Source organism: Arabidopsis lyrata, assembly GCF_000004255.2.
Source record: "Arabidopsis lyrata subsp. lyrata unplaced genomic scaffold ARALYscaffold_7, whole genome shotgun sequence".
In the NCBI taxonomy this organism is placed as follows: Eukaryota; Viridiplantae; Streptophyta; class Magnoliopsida; order Brassicales; family Brassicaceae; genus Arabidopsis; species Arabidopsis lyrata.
Window position 1 is genome coordinate 6,021,666 of NW_003302549.1, and position 20,103 is coordinate 6,041,768.

Genomic DNA, 20,103 nt, shown 5'->3' on the forward strand with positions numbered 1-20,103 from the left:
AGGGTCCCCTGATAAACTGGTGGTCTGGGGCGCCTGAGCAAGTCCGCATGTAAATTCCCAGGTGACCACAGGAGTGAGAGAGCGAAACTGCGTCTGGGAAGGATCGATCCCTAGCCTAGATCAACAGGACGATCCTTCCAACCAACTTCTTCATACAATTTTAACCAAAAAAAAAAACTTTTCATACAAGTTTGTGTCGATGAAGTCTCGTCTTTTATGTTTGAACGTGAAATTTCTCGATGATGTGGTTGTGATCAGTCACCATCACCATTAGTATATATTCATTTTCCTACGTTTATCAAGAAATTGAAAGGAAACAAAAAAATGTGCCACGTGAAATACGAAATCCTAAATATTTCCGTATAGTGACGCCTAAACAAGTTGTCACAAAAATACTTGGGTGACGAAATATTTGACCAAATCGCCTGATTCCTAAAGTCTTAACTACTATCAATAATACAAGCTTAAATAATAATAACCCCAAAAACACGTTATGAACATGCATATGTTATGTTCGAACTAACTAAGTATTAGGACATAATGTCCCACATTGGAAGTTGGAAGGGATCCTAAGTAATATATAAGGGATATGGGCCACTCCACTCATTGTCAATTGGTTTTGAGTTGGAAGCCCATATTATAATATGGTATCAGAGCCCGATCCACACATGTCCAACCCGATCCGACCCAAAGATGGTCCAATCATCGACAAGGCCCAAAATTGATGCCGTCGATCTAAGCCCGAACATTCCGAGATTAATGGCCAAAGAGCCATCATCTCGAGGGGGCGTATTAGGACATAATGTCCCACATCGGAAGTTGGAAGGGATCCTAAGTAATATATAAGGGATATGGGCCACTCCACTCATTGCCAATTGGTTTTGAGTTGGAAGCCCATATTATAATACTAAAATCATCATTTTTAATTAAAATCACTAGATATTAGAATCGTGTAAGACTGTAGGTTGAATTTAATTATATTATCGACTCACTCAATATGATGAGTCATGAATGTGAACTTAACCTAAACAAGTTGTCGGGATTCACAAGTTGTCACACTCATTTATCAGTAACAAGAAGAATTTGTTATATATGATCCAAAACCAAACTCTACGATATATTTTACTATACCAATTTTCCATAAACATCAAAAAAAAATTCTTTTCTTTTTTGGGGTCTAAATCAAACAATTATTTCACATTTAAGGAAAACAAATTGTGGGCCACGAAAAGACTAAAGAGTAAGAAAAGAAGACCGGAAGTGAAGTTTCAAACAAGAACAAGTTTCAAACTCGTTGAGTTTCTGGAGAATCATCATAAAGCCCGCTTTTCTCAAGCCACTGACTGACCAAGTATCCCACAAATTGAGAGAATCCCGACGCCGTCGTCGCCATCGTCGTGTACCGAAACAGAGTCTTGACATAATCCCGTTTCTTCGAGACGTAAGCTTTCGCAACTGAAAGCAAGAGGACGCAGAGTAGAGACACTGCGTAAACAGCTAAAACTTTGTACTCTTGTCTCTTCTCCAATCTTCTTCGAAACGAGAAGCCGTATACCAAAGGTGGGATCAAGCCGAAGATGACGAAAGAAGAGATTGCGATCAATCTGTGAAGTCTCGAATACTCTCTTCTTCCGAGAATTTCCTCGTATCGATCTTCTTCTCCTTCTACGTCTCCTGGAGAATCATCAGTGTTTGTTTGTCTTCTGGGTTTCTCGTTTATTAGTTCTTGGAGCTGCAAAAGATGGACTCTTTGTTCAATACTCTGAGGGTTACATTTCATTACAGATGCGAAAGATCACTTACACTGTGAACGGTCAGAAGAAGACCGCTTGACAAATTGGCAACTCCCAAGGCTAAAACATTCACTGAATTACAAGCAAAAACATTAGTAATGTTTTAGGCGTTCAAAGTTTTTCGATTAAATGCCTCAAAGAGAATGGGATCACCACTTACGAGTTGAAGCACCAGTCGCCGCCGCAGATGTTACGGTGCATAGGCTTGTGATGGATTCTGTAAGACCTCCATACACAATACTTTTCAAGATTTCGAGTTTATTACCGTCTTTGCGTGGTTCAACACTATTTGGGATCTCTGGTTGAGCATTAGGTGGCAATACAGGTTCTGCTTGAGTTTCCTTATTGATAATTTTCTTGGAAGGTTGCTCCAGTGTTGATGGATATATCGGAGTTAGGTGATTGTTTTGGTTTTCTTGCATAATTAAGAATCTCCGTTAAGAACCAAACTTAATTGGGATTTATCTCAGAATCAGAATTCAGAACAGACCTGTTTTCTTGTCAAAATCTTGATCAGGATTTGCAGCTTGGTCATCGTGATGTTGAGCTTTTGCTGGTTCTTCACTAGTTGTATCCGTAGACTTGGAGTCGACCCTATTTTCGCCTGGCATAGTTCCGAAAAGCGTCAAATCAAAGTGTCCAATGAGCAGAATGCTTCCTTTAATCAATGAAGTGACAAGGACATAAGAAGGGGGGAAAGGCAACTACCTTTCTCGTCGTGATATCTTGGACTGAAACGGGACCTCATTGAAATAATGAAGAGAAGCAACACCGCAAACGTGGGAAGTAACAAAAGTATAGAAGCGGAAGGCAGCCGCAATGAAGGCATAGAAGGCAAATGCACATGCGGTTGAATGAAAGGCGGTGGAGAAGTCGAAAAGACAGAAAGAGCAATAATAATACAGAGGAACGACCAAGCAAAAACATCGAGGTACCACTTCGGAAAACTCTGTCCGCCTTTCTCATTACTGACATCAATGCTTGGTTCTTCACCATTGATATCAAGGTCATCGGAAGTTTCTGGTAACTTTGAATCAACCCCTTTCTCGCCTGAATTTGCCAAGAAACCAAAGTCAATCACAACTGCCACATAACTATATCTAAAGAAGAGAGGAAAAGAAAAGGTACCTTGGTCTTTGTTAGGACCATAAACAGAAGAAACCAGCGGCTGACAAAAATCAAGAAACCATGATGGAACCTTTGTTTTTTTGCCTATGGATCTTGAACCATTCTCAATGTCACTGTCATTAGCTCTATTCTCAGTGTCATGGTCTTTTGTGGGTTGGGGATCTGACATCTTCACGAGCTTAACTGTTTTGGTGATATCTTCACCACAACAAGGACAGTATATGTAATACTTATGTTGGTTCTTGATCACAGTCTCCACATCATCATCCAGTGAATCAGGTTCTGTCTGTAAATCTTTTGCTTTAGCTACATCTTCAGTTTCAGAGTATTGGTTCTTGTCTATGGATCTTGAACCATTCTCAGTGTCAATAGTTTCATTTGACTCCGATCCTATGGGTGGGTAAAAATTTCGATTTTGAGCATTCGAAAAAAAAATGGGAATAGTACTACTTCATATACTTTTTTTTTCTTTTGTAAGTATCAAATTGAATAAGATCATATATTTTATGAACTACATATAAGTAACTAATCAGAAGTACATATAATTTTCAGACCTTGTTCGTGGCTGAAGTCAACGCCATCGTCCTTCTCGCTGCGGAGTGGCGAGTCCGGAGGCAGGTTGGTCAATTCATCGGTACAGACACTGTTGCCGGCGGAGCTTTGAGTTGGAGTTGGATTCGTGGTAGGTTCCATCGGAGACAAACAAAGTTGAGATGCAGAACCATGTTATCACAATTTATGGTTACTACTTTATCTGAATATTTTAATTTCACGAGTTCCACGTTCTATAATATAATCCCAACTAACTTGACTTTGTTTTTTTAAATGAAAGAAGTGAAGACAAACTGATAAATCTTGATTAAAAATCGAACTTTTTTGCTTACCTATAAACAAAACAAGTTCGTGTACAAAAGGAGAACTCTGTTAAATGAATATAAAGAAAGTAAACAGCTAAAGAACAACTCTTTTGGTAGCTTTGGTGTTTATCTGAAACAAACTTGTAGAATCTTGAAATCAACCTTTTCGGTATTCAGAGGCAAGCTCATGAAAGCCTAACTTTTCAAAGATATCACTAGCGATTTGGCTGGCGATGAAAGAAAGAGCAGACGCTCCAATCGCCATTCCGGTGTATTCAGCCACGGTCTTGACTCTTCCCATTCGGAAGGCGTAAGCTTTTTGGCAAAGGAGAGTAAGATCACGCAGACCAAAGATACAGCGAGAACAACCGCAGCTTTGTAGTGTCCCTTGTCGCTTATTTTGAAAGAGAAGGCGTAACAGAGAGGAGGGATCGCACCGAAGAAGAAGAAGGAGAGCACAACAACGACGCAGTGGAGCTTGAACTTCCCTCTGTTTCCCAGCAGTGTTTGGTATGGATCTTCTACTTCCACACTCGTCATATGATCACTGTTAGTACTTTGAGATCGTGGTTGATTCGATATTAGTCCACGCAACTGCCAAAATATATCCTCTTTTGTAAGTGTGAATCGAATGAAAAGGTTTTTTACTCACTAAGTGTTTAGAGACACATGAGAAAACAGAGTAGAGGTTCGGTTTCTCAAGGGAAAACAGAGTTTGTGCTCTGTTTACTAATTTAACACTTACTAACGTCTTAAAACCTTTCGCAGGCAAAAAAAAAAAGAGAGAGGAAACAGAACGACTTACGTTGTGAACGATGATAAAAAGGCCACTAGATAAACTGGCTAGCCCCAAAGAGATAACGTTGACTGCAAGCAAAGATAAGATTAGTTGGAATTGAGATGTATGGAAAAATTGAATGTCATGTTTATGTGTACTTACGAGTTGAAGCTCCGGAAGCGATAGCAGAGGATACGACACCGAGGCTTGTGATGGACTCGATAAGACCTCCGTAAACAATACTCTTCAAGATGTCTAGCTCTCTTGGTACGAGGTTTTGAACTTGAACCACGATATATTTCCACAATTCCTTTGGATTTGGCACTGAAATACGGATGCGGGTTGCTTCATCAATAACAACAGGTGGCTGAGGCGGTTCTACAACGGGATTACTCTCTTGGTTGAGAGGCGAATCTAAAATGAGAAAACAAGATGGGAAACAAAGTTTGGAGTCATCATTCCAACACAGAATCAAAGAATTGAGGCAAAAAGTGATACCTATATATAAATATAGTGTTTATAATTCTTTGGTAATCATTCCAACGGGATTACACTATATATAAATATAGTGTTTATAATTCTTTGGTAAAGCTATGGCAAAAGGAAAAGGAAAGAAAAGGGATTACAATTCCCCTACATGTTTTAATTGCTGCTATAAGGTTATTGATGATAGGGGAAATGGAAGGCCAGGGGAGAGTCAGAATGGCAAGGAACAATAACGAGAATACGGAAAGGTACTTCATACTCAGAAAATGTATGATAGGGGAAGGAGAAGGAGGCTCTGGCGATGGCGAAGGAGAAGGTGGTCCTGGCGGTGGCGGCACCGGCACTGGCGAAGGAGAAGGAGGCTCTGGCGATGGCGAAGGAGAAGGTGGTCCTGGCGGTGGCGGCACCGGCACTGGCGAAGGAGAAGGAGGCGGTGGCAGTGGCGGTGGCGAAGGGGGATGAGAGGACCACAGAACAATGACTGATAGCAATAGTAGAACCGCAACCAATAGGAACCGCAAACGTGGAGAATTGAGACTTGGCAAACAGTTTGCGACAAGTGTCTTTAGTTTCTTCCATGGTCCTGTAAGAAAGAATCAATCAATCAAACATTAAAGAAATCAAAGTGTCTTCAACATATATAGTTCAAGAAATGTTAACTACATAAGTAAGAAGAAACAAAACTGTCTTCCTCATCATTGACATATATACACACACAAAAGCAGTATATATATATATGTAAATTGTTTTACCTGCGAGAAAAGACAACGAGAGATCAAAGGTAGGGAACTTGATGGCCGGGATAACGAGGGGAACCCAAAGTACGTAAGGCTCTGTTTTGTACGAATCGGTTTCTTGATTCTTTACAAAGAGTACAGCATCTGTGGTGATGTTACTTTTACATTTAGGACAGTAGAGATTATGAGTCTGTTGCTTCTTTATCTCATCCAAAGCATGATTAGGACTTCTCGCCACCTCATGTATAACTTGAGATTCATTATTGTTGGTGCCTTCTCTCTCGGTTCCTGCGTACAATACAACAAATAAGAATTTACAAGTTTTGTCTTTTAACACTTTCTTGATCCTGATAAGTCAAACGAATTTTGCTATTCATAGTTTTCTTGCTTCATCATAGATAAATGCATCCAACTATTCTCTCTGACACCAAAAACTACTAGTACTTTTTAGAAAATGTATCCAACATCTTGTTTGATATTCAAAAGCATAATCTACTTAACATTCTAGCTCAGATCTCGCAGTAAATTATCTTTAGGCTTTTATTTTCTGTTTCCATGAACATATATAAATGCACAGATTAGGAATCAAATGCTAACGTACGTAACTCTAAAATATACAGTGCTACTAATTAAATCAGGAATAAATTGAAACTCTTTTACCACAGGGAATCACAACGTAAAATATATATATATATATATATATATATATATATATATATATATATATATCTATATTAGCTCTATTACCATGCTGCATGCAAAATGCGATACGAACGTTGGGTAAGCTTAATAACAAATACATCATTTTTTGGTTATTACAAATGCATGATTTTCTTAGAAATTACCTGTGTCTTGCTCTTGCGGCGGAGATTCGGTGGAATCATCCAAGACCGTTAGTCCTTCAACCGAGGGGGGATTGACATCGTCGTCACTGTCAGCAGAATTCGAACTGTGGGTGGAATCAACGTCATCCTCATGGGGATTGGGTGTGACTTGAGCCATTTGAAGATGGTAATGAATTGATGATGACAAAGAGAGAACAAGAGGACGCTTATTTATATGCCCACGATCGACCTGCTTACTATCTCATTTTTATATTTTGCTGATCACATGTTCTCTAACGTGATTCATAGTCGTATTCTTTTAAATTAGTGACGGCTCTATGGGTGTGCCAGAGGAGTAAAAGCACAGGGTCCTCAAAAAAAATTTCAATTTTCTTTAAGATTGATGGTCCAAAATGTTCACTATTTTAAAAACTATAGTATTTAAAGGCCAGCTTTTATATATCAGCACAAGGTCTCGAATAAGTTTGAGCGGGCCAATACACCGTGAATTCCAATTAAGAACCACGAAAAGGAGCTATCAGCTAACTAAGATCTAATGCAAGAAAGATATATATTTCGTAAACCTCTTATCATTAAAAAAAGGATACATATTTCGTAGCTTTTTCATAACTAGATTAGGAAGTATAGAAATTGATTTATTTGAAGGAATTTTTAATTATATATATATATATATATATATATATATATATATATATATATATATTATAGAAAGTATGTTATGATTTTCAAAGTTAGTAATTTATAGGATCGTGCTACGTGTCAAATTTATCGATCTCATATTTTGACACATATTAAACAAAAATGTCTTTTTATTTATTTTAAAAAATATATAAGAAAAATATACGCATATATTAAATTTATCAACGTATAAAACTCAAAAAAAAAAAATTGAAAAGGTCTCTCATTTGAGATTTAAATATTGCAATTGTTAGTCTTTTTGTTAATTTTACGTAATTAACAAAAAGACCAACAATTGCAATTTTAAAAAGTCAGGCATTTTAAGTTGTTGTTTTGGTTATCCCGTACTTTAAGTCTAGTCATAAAGAATGACTTGGCCGTTGAGCACTAGTACCGGTTTTAAATCATGTTTTTAAGCAAAAACTTTTCACGTGTCTAAAGGGGCGATTGGTAAAGACTTTTTGGAAAACCGGTGATTGCCGGTTTAGTTGACTCTGTAATGTGAAGCACGTGGTTGTGTTCGGTGGAGAAACTGGTGACAATTGCTGATTTAAAAAGTCTCAAGGATGCAAAAGTCAGGCATTTTAAGTTATTGTTATATCGCAATGTCTTTATTGGGGTAGCTTTAGTGGTTGTTGTAGACTTGTACTAGTAGTGAACTAGTGATAAATAAATTTTAGAAATTTTGTTTTAATTGTTGTAAACTGTGTTGTTCTATTGATTAATGAATGAGATTTCGATACATATATATACATGATGAGGGGAGACAAATCCCCATTGGGCTAGTAAACCCTAAAGCCCAAAAGCTCACTAAGTACAATATAGGCCGTCATAAGGAGAATCTTCAAGAACATGGGCATGGGCCTTCTAGGACATGGACATGGGCCTTCTAGAATATGCATAAGGTCCACGGTTATGGAGTCCATCCAACATGTGGTTTATAACACTCCCCCTTGGATGACATAACCGTGTAGATGCCAAAGGATCTCAGTAATACGCTTGGGGATGCTGCCTCATTAAAACCTTACCAGGAAAACCCATTGGGACAAAACCATGGTTAAGGAAAAAGAGTACAGCACGTATTACTCCCCCTGTTTTGGTCATCCCTGCAAGTCCTTAAGTCTCCGCATTCCAATTTGATGCGTGAGCTTCCTCAATGTCGATGTTGGTAATGCCTTGGTAAAGAGATCGGCTGAGTTGTCGCTGGATCGAACTTGTACCACTCGAACTTCTCCATCCATTTGCAAGTCATGCGTGAAGAAGAACTTTGTTAGAATGTGCTTCGTCCGATCTCCCTTGATGTAGCCGTCCTTGAGCTGAGCGATACAGGCTGTGTTGTCTCCTCATATGATGGTCTTTGATGTTGTAGTAGCTGCGCCTTGAAGAAGGCTGCCTACGTACCCTTGGAAGGGATCAAGCCACACGTAGTTCCTATCTATTGACCATGCCATAATCTGATTTTACCTGCATCAGCAAAACAAACTAAACCAAAGCAAACTAGACCTTCTTTGGTTAGATCAGTATAGAATAAAACCCAAATAAACAAACATAGGAAGAATAGAATTTAAAATTTAACCAAACCTTCCTTCAAACCTTTCTAGTGCCTTTGGGTTGATCATGAACTAAATTTAGGCAAAGGAGGTTCACGGCAAAACATATGTCTGGTCTAGTATGGCTAGCCAAGTACATTAACGCTCCTATGGCACTAAGGTATGGCACTTCAGGATCGAGAACTTCTTCCTCATCCTTTTTTTTGGACCGAATGGATCACTATCCAATCCGAGGCTTCTCACCACCATTGGGCTGCTCAATGGGTGGGCCTGGTCCATATTGAATCTCTTGAGTACTTTTTCAGTATATGCCTTTTGATGCACAAGGATTCCATTATTCATGTACTCAAGTTGCAATCCCAAACAGAATTTTGTCTTGCCTAGGTCTTTCATCTCGAATTCTTTCTTTAGATATTTGACTGTTTGGGCGATTTCCCAAGAGGTTTCAAGGATGTTTAAATCATCCACATATACTGCTATTATTACAAACCCTTTGTTTGCAAATTTCTTTATGAAGATACATGGACTAATGGGATCATTCTTATAACCTTCTCTGACTAGGTACTCGCTTAATCTATTGTACCACATGCGTCCACTTTGTTTCAGTCCATAAAGTGATTTGTTCAGCCTTATGCAGTATTGGTCTCGAGACCCTTTCTTATCTTTATCTTTGAGCTCAATACCCTCTGGTAATCTCATATATATCATCCAGTGGACTTATATAAATATGCAGGCATTACATCCATTAGCCGCAAATCAAGTCTTTTTCTTTATATAGCCAGACTTAGCAAAATTTAAATGTCTTAGCATCCACCACAGGGGAGTATGTTTCTTCATAATCTATCCCCGGTCTTTGTGAGAATCCTTGTGCTATAAGCCGTGCCTTATATCTCACGATTTCATTATTCTCATTTATCTTCTTCACAAAGACCCATTTGTGTCCTACTGGTTTTTACATCGAATGGTGTCCTTAAGGTCGGACCAAACTCATTCCTTTTCTTAATGATTCTTAGCTCCACGTTTTATGGTCTTGTACCATTTAATCAATCAAGTCTTTGAGTGCACTCTAGTATAGACGTGGGCTCCTGATCCTCATTTATATTCATAAATTCAAGTGCTACCTTGCATGCAAAATTATCTTATGTCGACATTTCTTATATGTTCCATTATGTTCCAGACATGATATAATCGATTTGAGATTTATTATGGTCAGGACCTTTAATATTTTGCAGCTTGGCGTCCCAAGCTACATTATGTGGTACCTGTACCTTAGAGCCGGCCGGCCTTATCTCCATGTCTGGGATGGTTTCCTTAGTAACCTCGGATTCCTATTGCACCTTTCTTTGATTTTCGAGGATTTTTATCTTTGGAACCTATTGGTCTACCACGTTTCTTTCGTGTGTTAGACTCGGTAGCAATTTCATTGATTCCCTTTTGGATATCAATACGTACTGGTGCATTACAAGCTGGTATGTACGTTTTTGTAACTTTCTTTGGGTCAGCAAAGGAATCTGGCAATTGATTAGCTAGCTTTTCAAATGTATAATCTTATGGACCTCTGATTCTCATGCCAGAGTCCGAGGATCTTGCCAGTTTAAGGATGTTTGATTCCATTATATTTCTTTTATTGCTTTACCCAGCTTGTTCGTCTCTCCACCTATAGTAGGAAATTCGGATTCATTCAAATGACAATCCGCGTATCTAGCCTTAAATAGATCACCCGTAGTTGGCTCTAGATACTTAATAATGGTGGGAGAATCAAATCCAACATATATTCCCATCCTCCTTTGAGGTCCCATCTTTGTTCTATGTGGTGGAGCAATCGGTACATATACGGCACACCCGAAAGTCTTTAGATGGGATATGTCTGGCTCATGACCCATGAGTAATTGGGATGGTGAATATTTATGTTCACTAGATGGCCTTATGCGTATAAGCTCTGATGCATGTAAAACAGTGTGTCCCCAAGCGGCTACTGGAAGCTTCGACCTCATGAGTAATGGTCGAGCTATCAATTGAATTCGTTTAATGAAGGATTCCGCTAATCCATTCTGTGTATGTACATGTGCTACGGGATGTTCCACACTTACCCCCATGGACATACAGTAGTCATTAAACGCTTGGGACGTGAATTCACCGGCATTGTCTAGACGTATAGTCTTAAGCGGAAAATCTGGAAAGTGGGCTCGCAGTCTTATTATCTGGGCCAATAACCTAGCAAACACTTGGTTTCTAGTAGATAGGAGACAAACATGCGACCATCTTGTCGATGCATCAATGAGGACCATACATATATCTCCTTGTATCTTTTCCAGAAATTTTAAGGTCTCTTTATTTACCTTAGCCGGTGATGGCCTTATAATGAGTTTCCCTTGTGAACATGCTTCACACGTGAGATTCTTAGGGATAACTCTTTTCTCTTTTAGGGTGTGCCCCTTTGAATTTATCATAAGCTTACGCATCATACTATGACCCGGATGGCCAAGCCGGTCATGCCATAAAGTGAATTTCTCGATGAACTCTTTGTTCATTGCCATATTAGCTTCGATCATATCGATTTTAATATAGTAGTGACCAGTGGATAATGCGGGTATAGTCTCTAGGACTTTCTTATGTCCTTGGGTGATCTCTTTGTTCCCTTCACCCTTTGTTTCAATATGGAAACCATTCAATCTTATATCTTTGAAACTTAATAAGCTCCTCTTCGAGCTGGGTGAATATAAGGCATCGCTTAGTTCAAGATGCGTGCCATTTGGTAATAGAATATGGGCTTGGCCGTAGCCCTCAATAAGGTTTGCTATGCCCGCTAAGTGCTAATATTGGCATTTTTCATTATGAGATTTAGGAAAATATCTCTTATCTTTTGTGTGGCTCCACTATCCACCACAATTATGTTCTTGTCCTCGGCCATTTCTTATATGGACAAGAATCATGTTCTAAACATAAAATAATATAAAATAAATTCAAGCAAATAACAATCAATAAACACATAAAATGCAAAGAAAAACATAGAGGTTTTGATGTCGAAGTAAGATTTATCAACTTGATTCTTTTATGCAATCAGAAGTTTCATACTCTATTAGATCATCTTGATCATGTTCACCATCTTTATATACCAAATGGGCTTTAGGATTCTTCCCTTTTACACTCTCTTGATAGAGGTCACAACGATGTTTGGAAGTCCTACATATCTTAGCCCAATGGTTTCCCATTCCATATCTATGGTATACTCATTTGGTCGAGTGTTGTGGTTTGGAAATACCACATCGTCCTCGCCCTCGACCACGGCCGGAATTGGGTCTACATCCACGGTTAAAGTGGTTCCCACGGCCGGATGAGTTATAGTGGCTATAACCACGTCCTTTCCATCCACCACGGTCACGACCGTGTGGTCTATCACTTTAGACGTGGTTATATTCTTTGGATTCTTTCTTATCCTCTGCGGCCTTATTGGCATTAGGTAATGGGGTTAATCTATGAGGTCGTAACTCACTGTTTTTATCTGTAAGTCATTATTTTTATTTTTTTTTTCATCTAGCAATAGACTCATCCACGGACTTATAGTCCTGGATTATGAGACTCTCAATAAGATGGTGGCTAATATTGCCTTGTATCTATCTTTCTCTCTTGGCATTCTTACCTTATTAGATACATTCACCAAGTCCTTTTGACTTTAGGATAATCTTAGTATCCATTGCCCATTTTAAAATAATTATCTCCTAAGAGATTTAGGGCAGTAAAGTACAAGTTGTAATTCAACATCTACAAGGAAAAGTTTTGAGTCAAAATCATGTAATCGTTAGTGTCATGCGGTATTTGAGACCGAACCATGAATCGATTTACTTAGGGATTTGACTTTCCTCTTTTGCTTATGATTAGATTTCCTCTTTTGATTAGGATTAACTTTTCCTTTTCCTTTTAGGATTTACTTTCCTCTTTACTTTAGGATTAATTTTCCTATTTCACTTATGATTTTAGATTTTAAGATTTCCTATTTTAATTAGGATTTGGAAATTTTCTATTTCTTAAAGTTTTCCTATCTTGAATAGGATTTATGAATTTCCTAATTTAATTAGGATTTAGAGTACAATAGGATTTAGGATTTTATTTAGGTTTTCATGCTTTCTATTAGGATTTTAGGTTTTAGGGTTTTGAGATTTCTTTTAGGATTATCTTTTCTAAGTTTTCTAGGGTTCATGCAATTTTAGTTTTAGGGTGTTAAGCATGTAATCAATCAAAGGAGCAAACAATCTAACAACCTAAACAATCTCAATCAAGCCGATTTAAACTTATGGAATTTTTTGGATTAGATTCGTTTTAGGTTTTAGGTTTTTAGACCTTTAAAGTTTCGGTTATTAGCTTATGTATTTTCGTTTTGCGATTTTAGGTTTAGACAATTAAAACTTCTCTAGCAACTTAGGCGAGTTTAGCTTAAGCGATAATCAACTTTTTCTAGCAACCTAAACGAGTCAAACAATCAAGCAAACAAGCAATCGGATCAAGCAAGCAATCAAATCATACAAGCAAAGCAATCACTTAATCAATCATCATTCGTTTTAGGGGTTTCTCTTTGCTTAACTTTCAAGTTCAATTGTTGGTTCTTTAGCTTTAGGGTTTTGATGTTACCTTTCACCTTATGGGGTTGTATGGACTAGAACCGGGAGCTAAAGACCTCGGTAACTCACGCTGCTGCAACGAACCGCAAACAGTACCACGATGAACAGTACCGCGATGAACAGTGCCACGATGAACAGTACCGCGATGAACAGTGCCGCGATGAACAGTGTCGGCGATGAACAGTGTCGGCGATGAACAGTACGGCGATGAATAGTGCCGCGATTTTTAGGGTTACGGTTTTAGGGTTTTCGTTAAGAGCAAGTCGTGCTGATAACGTGTTGTAAACTGTGTTGTTCTATTGATTAATGAATGAGATTTCGATACATATATATACATGATGAGGGGAGACAAATCCCCATTGGGCTAGTAAACCCTAAAGCCCAAAAGCTCACTAAGTACAATATAGGCCGTCATAAGGAGAATCTTCAAGAACATGGGCATGGGCCTTCTAGGACATGGACATGGGCCTTCTAGAATATGCATAAGGTCCACGGTTATGGAGTTCATCCAACATGTGGTTTATAACACGACTTTTATTTTTGTCATTGTTTTATGACTTGGGGAATATTAGAGTTGACTATTAATTAACATAATATTTTGAACTTTAATTTGTTGTTGTTTTTTTTTTTTGAACGAAGTTGTGTTTATTATATTTAACAGACCAAGTCATAAACAATTTATACCTATACGACTGGGATTAGGATTATGTGGCTTCTATTTTCGTTATTGCTTGGTTTGGATTTTGGATTTTCACTAGAAGTCTTACAAAACGGGTTTTAATTAATAATTTGTTGTGTTCGGTTTGTTATCAACCATGTTTAATTATATATATTAAGATATATGACATGCATTTTCACATTTACTTCTTAATTATATAAACTTTTCTAAAGATGGGGTCTTTCTTTAATCAAATGACCGAAGATCATCGTGCATATAACTAAATGGAGTCTTGGTTTTACAGGCATTTAATATTTTCTTTTAGTTAGAAGCTTTTTTTTTTCAAAGTTTTAGTTAGTTAGAAGTTAGAAAAACTTTTTATTTATTATTTATTTCATTAAGTTTGTATATAATTAGTTAATTAGATTTGTTTGTTTGTTTGATTTTTGAGAGAAATTTCTGTTTCAAATTCACAAGATTGGAAACACAAATGATAATATATCAATTCAAAAATCTAACATCTATTTGTTAGTTTTCTAAAAATTTCTTAATTAATTATAAACGATAACATACATGTAAAATTTGATCAATATGATTTCCTTGTTTCGAGCAAAGGAACAACTAAACTCCGAATCATCAACAGTTAATATTCAATATACGATATATACATGAGTTTAACAATAGATTCATTATAAAAAACAAATTATTTTTTACCAAAACTCTAGCACTCTATTACGTCTTTTGTAATATCTTTATGAAAATTTTGTAATTTAAGAAATAAAACTTTTCCAGTAACAGTGCAATGATTTCTATGCTTTAAACTCGGTGCAAAATGTAATCATCACACAATCGCCAATCACTTTACTATGGTTTTTCAATCAGACAAAAAAAAAATCGTTCATTTTAGGGGGTGAAAAGAGAGGATAATCAATTCGTTGTCTAGTTGCTGGGCGTTTAAATTGGACGATGAACTAGCCATCCAACATCACAAGTTTTCCCACGTCCATGTTGCTCAGACACTGCATATTTTCCAGGGGTCAAGACAAGAAAAATGGGATTATATCTTTTGAAAATATCTGATATCTTTGTTTTAGATTGTATTGGATAGAAATGAAACAGCCAAAGCATTGGGAATGACCTGATGTGCTCGTAGAGCTTTGATGACATGCACCATCTTGGTGTAGAGGAGTGGCATTATTATTTTCCTCTCTAAGAATAATTGAATTCCGAAATCGAGTAGGCAATCGTTCCAAGATTTTAGCTATATATATATATATATAGCAATTGTGCCGTTGAAGATGAAGGACAAAGGAAAAAAAAGAAGAAATGAATTAGGATTTTAGCTATATATATAGCAATTGTGCCGTTGAAGATGAAGGACAAAGGAAAAAAAAGAAGAAAGGAATTAGGATTTTAGCTATATATATAGCAATTGTGCCGTTGAAGATGAAGGACAAAGGAAAAAAGAAGAAGAAAGGAATTAGGATTATTAATAGAGTGATATATAGTGGTAGTTCATCACAAGGAAATGTATACCTAAATGGCTGAGACTAGGATTAGATGAATTGATGTTCCCTGATCCTTCATATAGAAAATCGACACTTTAAGCATGAGTACTTCAAAGAAATAATATATCCATCATAAAGATATATGAGTACAATACACATACCACTGGAATAAGGATTAGATGAGTTTTCTTCGACTGGTCGACCTAAAGTAGAAAATCGATAACGTAAGTATGATTTTAAAGAAACGAGTTTCCATCATAAGAAAGATATGTACACATAACACATAATACCATTGGAGTTAGAATTAGATGAGATGTTGTCGACTGGTTCTGTAGATAGAAAATTGATAATTTAAGCATAAAGTTTTAAAAATAAAATGTCTCCAACCAGTTTGTCCAAAAAAAAAATGTCTCCAACCATAGACTGATAAATGTGTGCACATACCAGTGGAATCAGGTTGATATGAGTTGTTTTCGTGTGGTCCTACAAATAGGAAATCGATCACTCAAAGAATTTAAAGACAAAAGTGTACGTATATATTCATCATAAACCAATAAATGTATACACAAACCACTGGGACTGGGATTGGGATAAGATGGATTGTTTTCGACTGGTATTACTACAGATAGAAAATCGAGCGAGCATATAAGAAATAGTTCAAAGAAAAAATTGCATCCATCATAAAGAAGTGTGTCTGCACATACCACTGTGATTAGGACTCGATGGGTTGCTTTCGACTGATCCTACAGATAAAAAAACCGGTCACTCAGCACTCAAAGAAACAAAGTATCTCATCATCATATATAACAATAATACATGTGTACGTATGTAATACCTGTGGGAGAACTTGAAAGGAACTTGAAGGGGGTGAAGATAGGGATCCAGAGCACGAAAGGTTTTTGGTTGTCGGGAGAAAAATCATCTCCTTTTTCAACGAGTTGAGCAGTTTTGGTGATGTTACAAGTACACTTAGGGCAATATAGATCATGAGTCTCCTGCTTACGTATCTCTTCCATAGCCTTCTCGGGAGATCGACTTTTCGAGCTCTCTTCATGATCATTTTGAGATCCATTAATGTTTGTATTACAAGAATAACTAAATGGATTCAAGTCTCTATCGATCAAGAACAATTAAAGCAAATTTTTAATTAGTTTTCGCCAAAATCTTGATTCCCATAACTAAAAAGAAATGTGATACATTTTTTTTGTTTTTTGATAACGAGTACATTTATCTACCATATATGGGAGTGCCATTTCAATGGAATTCTCTAACACTAAATAATTAACACTATAATTCTATGTAAGAACAATATACATCCTAACAATAACATCAATGACCTAAATAACAATAAAAAGAATGATTAGAAACGTACCATATAGACCATCGCCATCGCCAAGCTCTTGGCGTTTGGGCATGGTGGATTCCATTGAAGTTGAACCTGGTGTTAATGGTGATCACAATGGGAGAACCAGAGAACAATTATATTTTTTATTCTTGCCAAATTTGATGAGATCATATATATATATATATATATATATATATATATATATCAACCATGCGTTTTTTTATATTAAAATCGTACTATTGAACCCACCATAAGATTAAATAAAGAACCATGGAAAGGCTAAATAATGACCGACTCTTATTCTTCAAATAAACATTATGATCTTATGACTTTTTATCTTCATTGTTTATGACTTCGAAAATGTTAATTACAATTGACTAATAGCATAGCTAGTATTCTGAATTTTAGTATTTCATTTTTGTTTTGACATTCAAATAATTAATCTTTTTTTTTACCGTTAGCAAGACATAAACCTTTCATTGTGATATATGTATCTAGTCTCCGAATCAGAAGTATCGAAGCAGTCTCTTAATATGAAGTTAGCTTAGGAATATGAAATTAAGAGAAATCCAGTGGTAATGTGGCATACATGACTTTGATCAGTAAGCTACAATTTCATACTCCCTCCGTATTTGAATAAATGTCGTTCTAGCCTTTTTTCTGTGTTTTTAATTAGTTATCATTTTAACAATTTTTGCATAAAATTTCCTAAATTACCCCCAATTAATTGATTATAATCAGTGTTCTAAAAAGCGGTCTAGGCGGTCGCCTAGGCCCCGACTAGGCGCTAGACTCACATGCGACGCCTAGATAACCGCATTGACCGCCTAAAATTACATAGATCTTGTTTAATGTATTTTTTCAATTTTAATTAGAGTTTTATTTATATATATAGTTATAAATATTCATATATTGTTTAATATAAATATAAATAAATATTTTATCTAATTTTTAGTTTTATATAGATATTTTATATAACTTTTATATATAATATCATATTGATAATGTTTTATGTTATAAACGTCTAAACCGCCTAAAAAATCGTCTAGGCCCCGATTAGGCGTTCTAGGCGCTAGGCACTGGGTCACCGCCCGCTTAGCGCCTAGTGCTTTCTTGAACACTGATTATAATTAATCAGTCTAAATTACCAAAACTACAGATACCAAAAATATAATTGTAAATAATCGTTTCTCATAAGGTTAGTTTTGTAATTCTGTGCCTTTTCTTAATTCACCCAAAAACAGTTGAAACGACATTTTTTCAAATACAGAGGCAGTATTGATTATGGTTGGACGGAAGGACTTGTACTTGAAAGCCTTTTAAGTTCTGTTAATATTGGGCTTAGAGGCCCATGAGCTTAACCGGCTACGAAATTCTTTATTTCTATTTAATCACGGACGTACCAATAATATGCTACTCTCAACACGTGGCGGTAGTACAGCACTCCAGTACTGGGGATGGAAGAAGGATGAACTAACTTTTCCACGTGTCATATTTTCGTTACGCGATCTATGAAAGCTGGGGTATTCTTGTAAATATAAATTATCCTCAGGGTACTTTCACCAAGGTAATCGTTATTCTGCTTCCGTTTTTATCTTTTTCCGGTAAATTTCTGCTCTAACCTTTTTTTTTTTCATCGTTTTGGTTTCGCCAATAATGGAACTCTTCTTCCACCATTTTCCCGGAAAGTCTCGCAATCGAGAAGATGGATCTCTAGACAGATAAACCTAAAATCACTCAAATCTCTGCTCTTCTTCCGATTTCAGATCGGATCAAATTTGTATCTAGCTACACTGTTCTCTTTTTTTTTTTTTCCGATTAATTCTGATCGGATTTTGTTTTTGCTCGATTTCGAATTAGGAGATCGATCGATAGAATGATTTCGAATCCACGTCTGTTGTTCTACTCCTGCATTGCGAAAGGAACAGTGATTCTCGCTGAGTTTGCTTCAAAGGAAGAGCCAGGAATCGAAGATCTAGCTTTGAGATGCATTGAGAACATACCTCCACATCATTCGATGATCTCTCACACAGTCCATAAAAGAACCTACGCTTTGATCATCGACGGATTGTTTTCATATTTCGCGATTTTAGACGAGGTCGTAGCGAAATCGGAGTCTATATGGCTCTTCAATCGATTGAAATCAGCTACAGAGTCTCTAATGGAAGACGGATCTACGGCGGATTCGTTGGATAATCCGACTCAACACTGTCTCCAATCAAAGCTTGATCCAATTTTCGCTGAGATCGCTAATGGTGGTGGTAATACTAATAATAACAAGGATTTGGAATTGGAGTTAGGTATGGCTGGATCACCGAGGAGTATAACGAGGGAGATTAAGAATAATCAAAGTTTGGATTCGTCGAGAGGACGAAAAGGCGGTGCGTTGATGCCGCTTTTAGGAAAGCCATTGAGGGTGTTGAAGAACAAGAAGAGATTGCAGACGGAGGGGAAAAGTGAAGGGAATTGGAATGAGAAGAAGATGGATTTAGGGGGAGGTAAGGGAGTGAGAAATGGTTTGATGATTCATGATCATCATAGACAAAAGGCAAAACAGATATGGAGGAAACATGTGTGGATTGTTTTGATGTTTGATCTCTGTATCTGTGTTGTTCTCTTTGGAATCTGGCTTTGGGTTTGTCAAGGGTTTCAATGCATGGAAGGGTAATTATCATCAAATCTTTGATCATTAAAGTTATGTGGTTGAATGTTTTTCAAAATCCGAGGTGTTGTTTCCAGGGTTTAAAAGAAAGCCTGGTTTACACGTTTGTGATGATGTTGTTATTGTGTTTTTTTGAAGTTGTTCTTCATGTGGTAAAAGAAATTAAGAAAGTGTTTGTAAATCTCTTTTGTAATATTATCTCTTTTCGTTTTCTTTAAATGTTTTGGTTACGAGTTTTGTTAGGCGAAGATGGCTTATGCGGTTCAAATTTTACAAGACCACTCACTCTTATTTTTGTAGTTCTTATTAGAAGACCAATCGCTAACGACTCTTCTTTTTGGTTGGCCAGTGACTATCTTTTCCAAAAAAATTCCACTCACTCTTCTTTTCCAAATTAATACATAAAATTATCTTTAAAACAAAATATTTGTCAAATGTAAATTTTAACTACATTAGCATTTT

General features: G+C 36.8%; 4 protein-coding genes across 4 annotated transcripts; 1 reads left to right on the top strand and 3 right to left on the bottom strand.

Moving 5' to 3' along the window:
• Positions 1-1,101: 1,101 nt before the first annotated feature.
• LOC9305608 (membrane protein of ER body 1) lies at positions 1,102-3,733 on the bottom strand. The gene is made up of 7 exons (XM_002869491.2): positions 3,476-3,733; positions 2,922-3,311; positions 2,502-2,843; positions 2,284-2,397; positions 1,954-2,208; positions 1,804-1,865; positions 1,102-1,732 (listed from the first exon to the last, which is right to left on the bottom strand). The coding sequence occupies exons 1-7, from the start codon at positions 3,612-3,614 to the stop codon at positions 1,286-1,288; spliced, it is 1,749 nt and encodes a 582-aa protein (XP_002869537.1). The 5' UTR covers positions 3,615-3,733; the 3' UTR covers positions 1,102-1,285.
• Positions 3,734-3,896: 163 nt separating this feature from the next.
• LOC9305609 (nascent polypeptide-associated complex subunit alpha, muscle-specific form) lies at positions 3,897-6,781 on the bottom strand. Its single transcript, XM_021016820.1, is given in 6 exon segments — positions 3,897-4,097; positions 4,100-4,172; positions 4,719-4,901; positions 5,133-5,625; positions 5,795-6,067; positions 6,625-6,781. Coding segments are annotated over 6 exon segments (1,341 nt in total). The 3' UTR covers positions 3,897-3,935.
• An 8,073-nt stretch (positions 6,782-14,854) lies between these two features.
• LOC9305610 (variant surface antigen E) lies at positions 14,855-17,162 on the bottom strand. Its single transcript, XM_002869493.2, has 10 exons — positions 17,007-17,162; positions 16,470-16,682; positions 16,339-16,377; positions 16,206-16,253; positions 16,079-16,117; positions 15,925-15,963; positions 15,796-15,837; positions 15,663-15,707; positions 15,265-15,387; positions 14,855-15,145 (listed from the first exon to the last, which is right to left on the bottom strand). Exons 1-10 carry the CDS (start codon positions 17,059-17,061, stop codon positions 15,081-15,083), a joined length of 708 nt encoding a protein of 235 aa, XP_002869539.2. The 5' UTR covers positions 17,062-17,162; the 3' UTR covers positions 14,855-15,080.
• Positions 17,163-18,405: 1,243 nt separating this feature from the next.
• Positions 18,406-19,889, top strand: LOC9305611 (phytolongin Phyl2.1). The gene has a single exon (XM_021018721.1). It carries the CDS (start codon positions 18,856-18,858, stop codon positions 19,645-19,647), a length of 792 nt encoding a protein of 263 aa, XP_020874380.1. The 5' UTR covers positions 18,406-18,855; the 3' UTR covers positions 19,648-19,889.
• The last annotated feature ends 214 nt before the right edge of the window (positions 19,890-20,103 follow it).